The sequence below is a fragment of the Mastigoproctus giganteus genome, chromosome 7, assembly GCF_048544385.1.
Source record: "Mastigoproctus giganteus isolate SK-2022 chromosome 7, ASM4854438v1, whole genome shotgun sequence".
NCBI lineage: Eukaryota > Metazoa > Arthropoda > Arachnida > Uropygi > Thelyphonidae > Mastigoproctus > Mastigoproctus giganteus.
Genome location: NC_143581.1, coordinates 154,915,309 through 154,929,168, shown reverse-complemented (window position 1 = coordinate 154,929,168; position 13,860 = coordinate 154,915,309). Strand labels below are relative to the sequence as shown.

Below are 13,860 nucleotides of genomic sequence, written 5' to 3'. Positions count from 1 at the left end.
GCCACTTCTCAGCTGAATCTGCCCAACTTTTCTAGATCATGTTGCAGTAGCACACTGCCAACCTTTGTATCATCTGCAAACTTCGACACTAAGCCTGATATAACTTCATCAATATCATTGATAAATAAACAAAACAACAGTGGGCCCAACACCGAACCCTGGGAGACTCCACTAATAACATTAGTCCACAAAGAGCAGTGTCCATTGATTACCACTCTCTGTCTTCTAACCATTCCACTCAACCACTCTTTTATCCATTATGGCAACTTGCCCTTAACACCTTGAACAGTAGTCTTCCACGTGCAATGGTGTCAAAAGCTTTCCTGAAATCCAAGTATATAATATAAAAATTATTTTTTTCCATCGAGTTCCTTTGTAACTACATCATAGTATCCAATCAAATTTGTCACACAAGACTTTCCCTAAACACATGCTGTGTCTGAATTATTACTGCAGTCTTGTCTAGATGATCCTACAATGCATCTTTAACCATTATTTTCCCCAGAACAGAAGTTAAACTAACCAGTCTGTAATTACTCATGTCACCCTTTGTGAACTGGCAATAACATTTGTGCATCTCGAGTCTGTTGGGACTTCCCCTGAGTTCAAGGATGCTCTCATAATTATGGCTAAGGGTTTGCTTACTACCTTTGTCACCTCCTTTAATATAACTGGATAGATCCCATCCACCTCGGGTGCCTTTCTTATGGTTAACTTGAACAATTTCTACTCTACTTTGCTCTCAGTTATTAAAAAATCATTATGCACCCTGTTACAGTTGATAAACTTTTGGCATTCTCCTCCTCTAATAACTCTTCATGTGTGAATGTAGATGCAAAATACTCATTCAGATTGTCAGCTATCTAAGCAGGATCATCAGCACTCAAACCAGCGATATCACGTGGACCAATCTGGTTCATCCCCTTCCTTCTAGAAGGGGATAAATCAGATAAATAAAAAAGTTCTTGCTATTTTTCTTAGCATCCTTTGCCAAAGATTTCTCCTAATCTGCCTTCGTTTGCCTAACCTCCTTTGTGACTTGATTACAGACTAGCTTATATCTATCATAGGCTTCTGTGTCGCCCGATAATTTATATGCATCCCATGCATTTTTCTTCTCTGCCAAGGGTCTCATGTTCATCTGACATCCATTTAAGCCTAAACCTTGAATAGTATTTCTTAATTGGTATGAAAAGCCTAGTAGCTGCCACCGTTACTTCCTTGAATACTTCTCATTTAGAATTTGTTGTTGGTAACATCATCAGTTGGTCCCACTGTACAGAATTTATAAACTGTCTGAGGCCATTGTAGTCACCTTTGCAGAAGCAAAAGCCCTTCTCTTTACCCCTAATGGTATTTACATCTTTAAATAAATCCCACATCAGTACACTGTGGTAGTGTGTGTGTGACACCATGTCTCTAATATCCCAACAACATTTGCCTTTGATATCCTGACCAGCAGCATTTCAAGTTCATCAAATTTATTTACTATACTCCTAGCATTGATGTACATGCAAGTATACATGCACCTATTCTTAATCTTAGTTACCCTAACACAGCCCATGTATTTATTTGTTCCATGACGACCCCCACCATTCCCTGAAAATTTCAGTGCCCTGCTTTCCATTCTAATAGAAGCAGTGCAAGAATCACTTTCACCTCTGCCTGCGGCTACTGTTAATCTTTTAGTCTGTGAATCCCCCCAAGCTAGCAGTTTTCTGACCCACCTAACACTGTCTTAATAGCATCAACAAATAATCTTGCAACCCTTCTATTTAACTGTATCTCATCCTTGTAGAAGCAGTCTCTTCTATTAACAAGCACAGACCATGCTGAGAAAAATTGTACCACATGAGCCTTGCACAATCTGTCCAGGGCTGAATTAATTAACAAGGCTCTCATCATGTACTCTATCCTATCGTGTCTCGGCAAAATTGCAGACACTTTCAAATTTACTCACAACTGTTGAAAATGCCGTTGAAACAATAAGCATGTTCATACAAATCAAATGAGGGGTCTATCTGGTCAATAGGCCAATTAGGGCCTTTTCTGTGGAGGTAGTGGCTATTTTTTTTTCTTTTTTGTGCTACCTAGAAGGTCCAAAGACACCCAACACAGGAGATTGTGACAGAGACACAGCTCAACTTTTCCCTGGAGTTTTCAAGGCTGCTGAAGACATTGGTGAAGGTTAGAATGCCATGGGACAAACAAAAAAAAAGTTCATGTTGTTATGTTATGAGATGTAAAAGCACATGGTAATAATTGCAGAAATATTTGTCTCATAATGAATCCAATGGTTGGAGAGTGTTCTATGCCCTAAATTTCTTCAGGTGCGACACCCCTCCCAAGCCAAAAAAGCAGGATATGGATGTGCTAGTCATGTAAAGTTCATCGGCCACACTCTTTGGAATTATGTCAATGGTGGTGGTATGGTGACCGATCCACTGACAGTAACATCTCAGATCCAACAGAGCCATAGATAAATTAAGATAATCTCACCACTCGCTTCCCCATTGAAAATTCTTCTAGGGAGTACCATATTGGAGATATTAACTACAATTTATCCTTACTAAATAAATGATTTTCACGGAGCAAAAAAGTAACTGGACATCACGTATACACAGGAGGGTGGTTATGCTCTTAGTTAAGAAGCATACTAAATCTAAGGAAGTGCATCTGTTCAACGTGTGTAGCCAGTGCAATGCTGAGTTAGTTTGGTGTAACAAAAGCAATGGGAAGACAAAAATGAGAGTGGGAATTTGCTATAGGCCGAATGTGATGAGTATAACAAACCGCTATACAGAGAAATAATGGCCTCCATAGCCAAGTGGTCAGGAGCGGGAGCGCAGTAGCACATACTCTGAGTAGACCAGGGTTCTAGCCACTGACCACCTTGGGCTTGGATCAGAGTAAATGCAAAAACTTTGGGAGGTGCATTATGGTCACAGAAGCCGATGCGTCAACAACTAACAAAGAAAAAAAAAAAAAAAATTGCCCCTGACTGCTAAATACAGTCGATCTGCCAACTTGCACTGGACCAGTGTGGCAGATTAATCTCCATTTTCCTTAAAATGAGCTTCCATCCTGCAGTATGATGCAGAGAAATGGAGTGGGCCAGTAAATCAGAATGTCTTATAATGGGGAATTTTAACTTTCCAGATGTTGACTGAAAGTTGTTTTTTGATTACTCAAACACTAACAAGACTTTTGTGGATTTACTGGACAACTGTTTTCTACAGCAGTTTGTTAGAGAAGCAACAAAAGGAAGCAGTACTCTTGATATGGTTATCAGAAACAATTCTTCATGCAATAAAAATCTGCAGTTAAAAGACCCACTGAGTGGCAAGCATCATGGTGTACTCAAGTGGAATATATTTAAAGAGATAACTACTGTCAGTGGATAAAGGGATGAGTTTTGTTTTCATGAGGATGGCTGCAGTGGTTTCAGACAGTTTGTAAATTCTATGCAGTGGTAAAAACTGATGACTGCCAGATTTTTGGCTACTAGCTGCTTTACTGAATAAACGAAAATGAAAATATGAATGGTGATGTTTATCAACATCAAATTTAAATAGGAAGCATTCAGGGAAATAATCATAGAAGCTACTAGGCTTTTCATACCATCTTAAAAATAATGTTCAAGGCTTACACGACAAGGTATGTCAATTGAACTGAGGAAACTTGTGGCAGGGAATAAAAATGTTTAGCAGGCAAATAAATTATTAGGTGATCAGAAATCTGTGGTAGATATAAACTAGTTCGTAATCAAGTTGAATAGGAGGTTACGCAAGCTAAAGTGGGTTATGAGAAGTCTCAGGAAAAGAATGCAGTGAACAGTAGCAAAGCCTTTTATGCTTACATTATATTAAAAGTAAGCAGGAAAGGGATGAATCACATCGGGCAGCCTGATGACAGTTGTTTAATTATTGATGACCCTGCTCAGGTTTCTTAAATACTGAATAGGTATTTTGCATCTACATTCACATATTAGGAATTCTTTAGGGAAGGGGGATACCAGAAGTTTATCAAACTCTAATGGAATGTTAAATGATTTTGTGATAACTGTAAAGAAAGTAGAAGAGAAATTGTTGAAGCTAAAGATAAAAAAGGCATCTGGAATGGATCTATCCAATTATATTAAGGGAGGGAGCAAAGGAGGTTAGCAAACTCTTAGCCATAATTATGATTATATCCTTAGATTCAGAGAAGATCCCTATAGACTGGAGACTTTTGAATGTATCACCATTTCACAAAGAGGAATCAAAATGCGACATGAGTAATTACAGACCTGTTAGTTTAATGTCTGTACCAGGGAAAATAATGGCGTCATTATTTTCCCTGGTACAGGATATAATTATACTGCGGTCACAGCATGGATTTGTTAAAGAACAGTCTTGTATTCACAATATGAGATATACTTAATGATGCCAATTTATGACTACTTAAGCAGTTGGCTATGTACTGAAATGATGCAGTTGCACTAACTTGTACAGAACAGTCTTGTCTAAACAATCTGATTGGATACTATGATGCAGTCACAAAGGAACTGGATGCAAATAATCTTTGAAATATATACATGTATTGCAGGAAATCTTTTGATACTGTTGCATATAATAGACTGCTGCACAAATTGGAGAAATATGGCATTAAGGGCAAGTTTGGTAATATGTAACCTCCTCTGGCTTAAAATCTCTCTACTCCATTCTGTCAAAATCATCTGTTGCTTCTGTAATTCTCTCAACTCCACTAATCACTCCTAAATTCTTGAGGGGATGGATGGGTGAGGTGGGTAGTGTTTTTATTTTTTTTTTTGCTGATGTTCTATAAGCTTCTTTTTTGCATCATTTGCCACTACTAATAGTAAAAATAAGTGAGATAGACATAGATGCATATTAATTAAAACAACATGTATATATATAAATAATAACATTTTAATGTTTCACCTGTAATACAGCAATATGTCTGTCATTATTATCTTCATTTATTATCTTCATATCATACAGTAATACATTATGTAATCATCAAATAAAAACTATATAACTATCCATTATGATATGATACCAAATCAGACATAAGATGTAAAAAGATAATCTGTGGCTAGCACTTTATGTAGTTTCTGTTGTATTACCAGCTTCTCATTTCATTTTTCCTGTGGTTTGGGCCCTAAACTACATCTGTAGGTATGAATTAATAATAGCTAAGAACAATAAATACTCTTAAATAAGAAATGTAAAAGTTATAAATGTAATGAGCCACAAGTATATGCTCATGTGTTTATTGTTCTTTCCAACTTTTGTTTTGTTCTGTTGTACAACTGCTCTTAGACATAGCAAAAGAAATATCTGTTCAACTAAAAGTTATTTTCTAAAAAAACTCTTATCACCAAGAGACAGATTTTGTCATCTGCAATTGCAAGATAAATTTGGTTAATTATATATTTATTTCTGTAAAGCTTACTAAATTATTAAGATAAAATACAGCTTAGGACCAGTGCAAACCTTTTCTTTTTAAATTTTTTTTCAGGTTGTAGTTAATGCATTAGTTCAAGCAATTCCAGCCATATTCAATGTGCTCCTTGTATGTTTAATATTTTGGCTAATTTTCTCTATAATGGGAGTCCAAATGTTTGGTGGAAAATTCTATCAGTGTGTGGATTCTAATGGCGATAGAGCTAATATCACAATAGCCCCCAATAAAACTCAGTGTAGAGCAAAGAACCTCACATGGGAAAATCCTCAGGTCAACTTTGATAATGTTCTAAATGCATATTTATGCCTCTTTCAAGTGGTATGTATATGATATTTTATTGTATTAAATTAATAAATTTCTTGCATGCTATATATCAGAGGAACATTTGAAAAGCACCTGATCTTAATGGCATATATACTTTTAAAAAATGAAATACAGTAATTTAGTATCAGTGCACTACTGTCATTTTATAAGAATAGGCAAATCTAGTAATGCTGCTATTTATAAAGTGAATAGTTACAGGTAAATAACAGGCACATGTGAAAAGAAATAAAATGTACAAGTGTGGGTCAATAAGTAATGCACTATAGGCTGTAACATCTTTATCATCTGAGATATTGTAACCATACTTCACATACAAAAAATACAATCTTTCAACTTTGTGAAAATATCTTTATTATTTAACATCTTTATTATCTGAGGTATTGTAAGCATACTTCACATACATAAAATACAATCTTTCAAATTTGTGAAAATATCATTCAATGTAAGATCCACCACACTTACATCTTCTCCAGCATTCTTTCCAGGCAGTGAATGGACTTTAGTAAAAATCAAGAGGCTGACGTTAACACCAGTGTTTAATGTCAGAAATGAGTTCCATATCACTTTCAAATACCGTGTCTTGCAGGTATGCCTTCAGCCTGCCAAACAAAAAAATCTGATGGGGTGAGGTCAGTGCTATAGTGAGGCATTATGCTCCACCCCAGCTGGATGATCTTTGACAGTGTCATGTGTGCTGTGTGCAGCATCTTCATGAAACTTGATATCCTGCTGATTCATTTCAGGTCTTTTGGTTTTCAGAGCTCGATTAAGCTTTTCCAGGGACAAGCAATATCTTTCTTTGTTGATGGTTGTTCCACTTTCCAAGAAATTAATAAAAATTATGCATTTTGATCCCAAAAGAATACGGCCATAAGTTTTGTCGATGATTTGGAAAGTTTTGGCTTTTTGTTTTCAGGTGAAGTCAGGTGTGCTCATTTTGTGGATTATTGTTTGGTTTGTGGGTCATAATGGAAGAGCCATGTTTCATCACATGTGATGACCTGCCTTCCCCCCCTGCCCCCGAGTGCCAAGCGATAGTGACCATCTAATTCTATCTGTGAATATGTATGGAGTGCTCTCCTAAAGTGATAGTTTTGTTACTTTTCTAGTGTAACCTTTTCTTTTGTTTACGTGGTTTTCTGCTTACAAGGTTTAATGAAAGAACCCAGAAAGGAAATCCACCTTTCTTTTCTCTGTCTATATATTTATTACTAACCAGCTCTACTAACTTCAACAACTGCTTAGTCACTGGTGGCACCTCTCCTGCCTCCACATGGCAGGCCAGTAATCTGGGGGAAAACCAACCCTCAGGGCTAAAAGGAGCAGAAATGGAAACCAATGAATTTCCACATTTAGAGCCCATGAGCTCTCAACAAAGTGACAATCATGAAACTGACCATGACTCCTCTCTCTCAAAGAGAATGAAAAAGGGCACTAGCAGAAAATGATCACCAGCATTCCTGATAATACATTCTTTCTTAGCACAACCTGTACGCAAGCTCTTCATCATTCAGAGATTTTTTTTTTTTTTTTTTATTATGTAAACCCCAAACACGAGAGGTATTAGAACCTATAGTACTTAGTACCGTGCTTGGGTTGGAGGTTGAGAGGACGAAAGAAGATATTTGTTGACATTGGACTTGAACTTCTGTACACTTTAATTTTCAGGAAATAAGTATGAAGGAAGGTTGTTCCAGAAAACGGCAGTTGAATGAATAAACGAGGAAGATGAAAAGTTGGTTCTGTGAGTTTGAAGTTGGACAGTAAATGGATGTTGGCTGGTGGCAGCACGTGTTTGGACTGTTTTGAAAGAGAGAGCAGGAATTATAGAAGCCAATTCAGAAGAACAGTGCCCATCGAAGTATCTGTAGAAGAGGTATGCAGCAGAAACAGTACGTCTATGAGACAGCGAGTGGAGAGACTCTGTTAGAGATGGATCATTAATTAACCTAACTGCCCTCTTCTGAATGGAATCAAGAAGCCTGAGTGAGGTTTTGGGGGCACCACCCCAGATGTGGGAACAATATTCCACGGCAGGGCGGATTTGCGATTTATACAGAGTGAGCAGCTGAAAGTAACGCCAAGAGCGAAAGAGAAAACCAAGTTTTTTAGATTCAGAAGAAGCAATATTTGTAATGTGCTGGTGCCAAGAGAGATTAGAAGTCAGGGTAATCCCCAAAAGAGATATATCATTTTGCCCAGAAATTGGAGTGTCACCAAAGATAAGCATAGGAGCAGAAGAATCCTTTTTGAGAGATATAAGACAAGACTGAGTTTTAGAAGGGTTGAAATCAACTAAGTTGTCTTTGCCCCACTGGAGAATTACCTGAAGATCGGCATTTAAGGAATTGGTAGCAGATTTTCGAAAAGTTGAAGCTGATTGAGCAGGACAAGGTTACTCAAAATGGAAAGTGGAATGGAATGTGCTATCATCAGCAAAACTATGGATAGGATTTCCAGTCAATGGAAGAAGGTCATTAATATACAAGAGGAAAAGAGTGGGGGAAAGAACTGAACCTTGGAGGGACACCGGCATTAGTGGAGAAGTTAGAAGACAGAGAGCCATCTACCATCACCCTCAGTGAGCGATCAGAGAGAAAACAGTATAACCAATTACTAAAACAGTTGGCAAACCATAAGATGGAAGCTTGTTTAGAAGACCTTTATGTCAAACACGATCGAAAGCCTTTGAGATGTCAAGAGCAACTACTTGTGTTTCACCGAACCTTTCCATTGAATTAGTCCATGAATGGGTAACATAAGCCAGAATATCACCAGTGGATCGACACTGATAGAATCCATACTGGCGATCGTTGATCAGACAGAAGGTTTCTAGGTAGTTTAAGAGTTGGTGGTTAATTGATTTCTCCATTACTTTAGAAAGAGTAGAAGTAATTGCAATGGGACAATAACTGGATGGGAGGAATTTGTCACCCTTTTTAGGAACAGGCTGGATATGAGAAAATTTCCAAGTAGAAGGAAAAACACCTTTGGAATAAGAAAGTGAAAAAAGGCGACAAAGAATAGGAATAAGTTCAAGAGCACAGGTTTTGAGAACAAGTGGAGAAATACCATCGGGACCTGGAGCTTTCTTAGCATCAAGATTCATCAAAATCCTTCTTACATCCTTTTCATGGAAGAACACAGGAGGCATTGAATGGAGCATGTTGGGAATGGTAGGAGGTGTTTTACCAAGATCATAATACATGAGGTGGAAAAAAAATGGGATGCTAGCAGGTCAGCTTTATCCTTGGCTGAAGTGACAACAGAACCATCTGGTTTGGACAGAGGAGGGAACAGAGATGGGCAAAAGTTGTGGCCAATAGCTTTGGCAAGAGACCAGAATGCTCAGCTACCATTAGGGCAAGAAGCAAGTTTTCTACTCTTAGCCTGTTCAAACTCTCGTTTGGACTCATTAATAACTGCTTTACAATTGTTGCGAGTTTTGGTGTAGGCAGAAAATGAAACTGGAGAATTATAAACAAACCAATTACGATATGCAACATTCTTCTCTTGAACAGCCTTAGCACATTTATTGGAAAACCAAGGTTTAGTTAAAGGACGAGATTTTAAAGTGGAGTGTAGGATAAAGGATTCTATTCCTGCAAGAATAATTTCACTGATACGATCTGAGCAAACGTTGACATCAGAAGTTTTGAAACAGTAAAGCAACCAAGGAAAAGAAGAAAAGAAGTCTCGCAGGTCATCCCATTTTGCATTCTTGTAATGCCAAACAACACGAGGTTGGGAATAGCCATGAGATAAAGGTTCCATTGGAGAAGAGACAATCACCAAGTTGTGATCTGACATTAAAATCACCAAGGAAAATTACCTCACTGTTAGAAAAGTTGGACTGGAGAAAGTCAAGCTGCAAAGAGAATAAGTCAAAGAGCTCCAAGTGATTAGTGGAGTTGGGAGAACGGTAGAGACAACAGATGAATTTGACACAATGAGGTAGAGAGATTTTAAGCCAGAGAAGATCAAAGAGAGGAGATTCCAAATTGCCAAGGCTCTGACAGGGAATATCAGAACGGACATATGCACAAGTACCACCTTTGAGGCGAAAGGAATCATTCAGCAAATAATTTGGGCATTTGAGATGAGCAGCAGTTGAATCAACCGATAACTGAGATTCTGTCAGAAAAGCAGACTGCAAGTGGAAATGGACATCGTTGAGATTAGAATTGATACTACGTATATTTGTGAAATGAATTAGGAAGTGCTTGGGAGGTTTGGATCTTTTCACAGATAAGCTTGCTCTATTAGTTTGACAATTCATGGTGTATTCAATAGTAAGAAAAAGTGGGTGGGATGCTGCATGAAGTAATGAAATTTTTGGAAATGGCGTACACGTGGTAAGAATATACCCAGATCCTTGACATAACGTGACCTCGACAATGCTCCCCGCATACACACACTACTCGGACTCCCTCCAGTCACTATCTGACAGACTAGAAGTAGCAAGATTATATACTAGCTGATCCGGAAGCCTCCTAGTGAGTTACCAGTAGGTTCGGTCCGGTGTACTAACTAGCGGCCAGCCTGTGAACACCGTTTTAGAGCTGTACCCTCGAAATGTAAGGATATTGGATCTCGCCACGACGTTCATCATAACCTCAAAAGTCATCAATCATACTGCATGATGGAAGAGATAGGGAAGGGTTGACCAGAACTTAGCTCTAGAGACTAAACATGGGATCCACCACTTCAAGCCTCCAATAAGCAAAGTGGTGGTATTGCACCAGTTGATGAGAGTCATCTACCACCCAGTACTGCCTGGTAACATAGAGGGGCGACGTTCCTCCATGTGGTGTGGGCGCCACACCTCAACCCCTGCTTACGTTGGTTCACACCTGGGTGGTCACCCACCATGTACTTGTGCATGGAGGTTATAACCAGGATTACCAACAGTCCCTCCCACCATCGTGAAGGTGCAAGCAGAGGATTTGGCTGTCACAGACCGTCCGGACTTTGCCGAAATTGGGTCCACTTGACTTGAGTGTCACCCGAATATCAGTTCCATCAGCGTTTTAGACTCCCAGGTAGCAAGTACAGCTTTTCTGGCATATCTAAGAGAATGTCTGTGACAACCTCAAGGACCAATGATGCCTTGAAAATGTCACAGGTTCACCGAAAATGGTGAAATGTCTCCAATCATGAGATTTACTAATAGAGACCACTCATTCACAACACTCTGAATTATTATGGCTCCTATCCTTGAGTGGAATCTCAATTTAAGTCACCCCACATACTACACTTAGTTCTTCCAAGGGAGTGATTACTTAATGGGAGTTGTTAAACATTTTTGAAGATTAAATAGTTCAAGATCTTAAAGATCAAAAAGTCACTCAAGCAAAAAGAATCATGATCTGAAAAGAGCAATTTGGTCCCTACCTGGAGTATAATCTTAACTTTCAGTTCACCAAATCTACCAGCTTCGGTGAAAGCAGGTTACTTAAACTGCCAAGTTCAGCCCTATATTCCGAACCTCCTAAGATATTTTAAATGCCAGAAATTTCGCCATTTCCAGACAGCATGCCATAGGGATGCACCATGTCAAAACTGTGGGTGTAAAACTCATACACAAACAAAATACAAGGCACCAACTCTGCAATGTCCTAACTGTGAGGGAAATCCAGCATACTCCAAAGATTGTGAACTCTGGAAGTTGGGAAAAAAAATTCAAAAATATAAAATTGAAAATAACAGTTTCTTACTAAGAACAAGTAAACAGGTAAAATTAAGTATGCCAAATTGCACTTATGTTTCTGCTGCTTACAGTAACCAGTCAGTAACATGTCAGACAGATACATCCATCCCTCCAGACACATTGATCTCAGAATCAGTCCTCTCGTCCATCTCAACCAAACATAGTAGACCAAAGCAGTAAGCAGTAATACACCACTTGCAATTCCATCCCACAGACATCCCCATTGTTAAGTAGCAGAGAATTTGCAAAAATCAGATCCTGTTGAGATGAAACAATCACACCTATCAAACATGAATAGAGATGATACAACCAACCAAGAAGATCTGCTTGAAATACATGCAGATTGATCCTGTTGAGGTGAAACAATCACACCTATCAAACATGAATAGAGATGATACAATAAACCAAGAAGATCTGTTTGAAATACATGCAGATTATGATATGGAAGAACACAATGGCTCTGGACACCCTACTTTTCCCAGAAAAAAAAAAAAACTCAACTGATGTAAACAACCCACTCACAAAAGGTATACAGATGCATTTTCCACTTGCAAAACCAAATAATGTAACATATCATAAAATGGAATTGCAGAGGCTTTAGCAGCAATATTGATGAATTAATTCACAATTACAATCCTGCTGTCATGTGCTTACGAGAAATGAATTTAACACCAAAAATATCCATTTCAGTCAAAAATTATATTATCTTCAGACAAGATCAATCTTATACTAACACAGGCTCCATGGAGGAGGAGGAGGAGGAGCTGTACTCATAGACTCAGGAGTCCCCTCCAGACACATTCCATTGCTGCCACACGTATAGTAATTTGTATCACTCTGACACTGGTCTCAATAAAACTTCTGTGAAACCAACCATGTACGATTCAGGAAGTGGCAAATCTTATTTTTAATTTACCACCTCCTATCTGTGTATTAGATTTTAATGGACATCATTCATTATGGGATTCTCTGGTCTGAGACAGATGTAGTGCACTTTATGAAATGCTACTTGACAGAGAGAATTTGGCACTATTGAATACTGGCTCACCCACTTACATCCATTTTCCTACGTGGCCAACCTCTGAAATAAATCTCTCAATCTGCTCTCCAATCCTCTAAACAGTGATCACTATCAGCTGATATGTAGAATTCAAACCACCAGTTCCAAATAAACAAAAATGAAATGGAAAATTTACCAATCATGTCTCTTTTGATGATCACATCGAGTCTTCTGCTATTGACACTGTCACTGATCATATCACAACACACATACTAACAGCTGCAACAGCTGCCATCCCACAATCTCAAATAAAAAACCTATACCAATTGCTAGTGGAATGATGATAGTGACAAAGTGAAAAGAGAAAAAAAATGCAGCATGAAACAACTTCCGCAATTATCTCACCACTGCCAACCTGATTAACTTCAAGAGACTCAGAGCAAAGCTTCTTACACCTGAAAAGATTCATGGATAAAATTCGCTTCCTCAGTCAACAAAGATACTGATACTCTAGTAACCTGGAAAAAAATAAAGAAGCTAAATGAGAAATATCATACATTACCTTCTCCTATTATTAATTGGAATGGGAAGGTGATCTCTTCTCCTGGGGAGATTGAAAATGCCTTAGGAACTGTGTGCTATGAATTGTCTGCCTCAACCACATATCAACCAGCTTTTCAAAAAATTAAAGCCTTTACCCTATAACTAACCACTCACAACATCTAAACTAAAAGAATCTATATATACTTCAAGAAACAGTGCTTCTGGCCCTGATGGAATTTACTATATTTTGTAAAGTAATTCTGCTCTCCAATCTTCTTCTCAACTATAGAGTCAGCAATGTATGACAATCCTCTAAACAGTGATCACTATCAGCTGATATGTAGAATTCAAACCACCAGTTCCAAACAAACAGAAACAAAAATGAAATGGAAAGTCTCCTCACTTATCCTATTTGGCCACTACTACATGATCTGCATTGAGCAACCTACTATGCAAACAAACCCAGAACAATTCAGCCTACTGGCTGAATTGTTCAGCCAGGGAAACCATGGGAAACGGGAAACATGCTTTGTAAAAAGGATAGGTGGAATAGGACCAGGGTATGTCTGCCAGGGGCAAAAGTTGATGACGTTGTAGAGCGGATATCATCTTTTAAGGGCACAAAAGGTGATATAGTTGTACACGTTGGCACTAATGACATTAAGAGTAGGAGACCGGCGGAATTACTTGACAAGTACAGGTCACTGATGAAAAAAAGCCGTGAATTAGGGTTGAAATTGAAAGTGTCTGCAATTCTGCCCAGACACGATAGGAGGGAGTATATGATGAGAGCCCTGTCAATCAATTCGGCCCT

At 38.3% G+C, this 13,860-nt stretch overlaps 1 protein-coding gene across 1 annotated transcript in view; it reads left to right on the top strand.

Annotated features, from left to right (window-relative positions):
• LOC150083272 (sodium channel protein para-like) overlaps positions 1–13,860 on the top strand; it is a 1,345,866-nt gene that overhangs the window by 1,149,021 nt on the left and 182,985 nt on the right. The window contains exon 27 of the mRNA XM_090377950.1: positions 5,524–5,787. Within this exon, the coding sequence (XP_090234076.1) occupies positions 5,524–5,787 (264 nt within the window). The remainder of the gene's footprint in view (positions 1–5,523; positions 5,788–13,860) is intronic.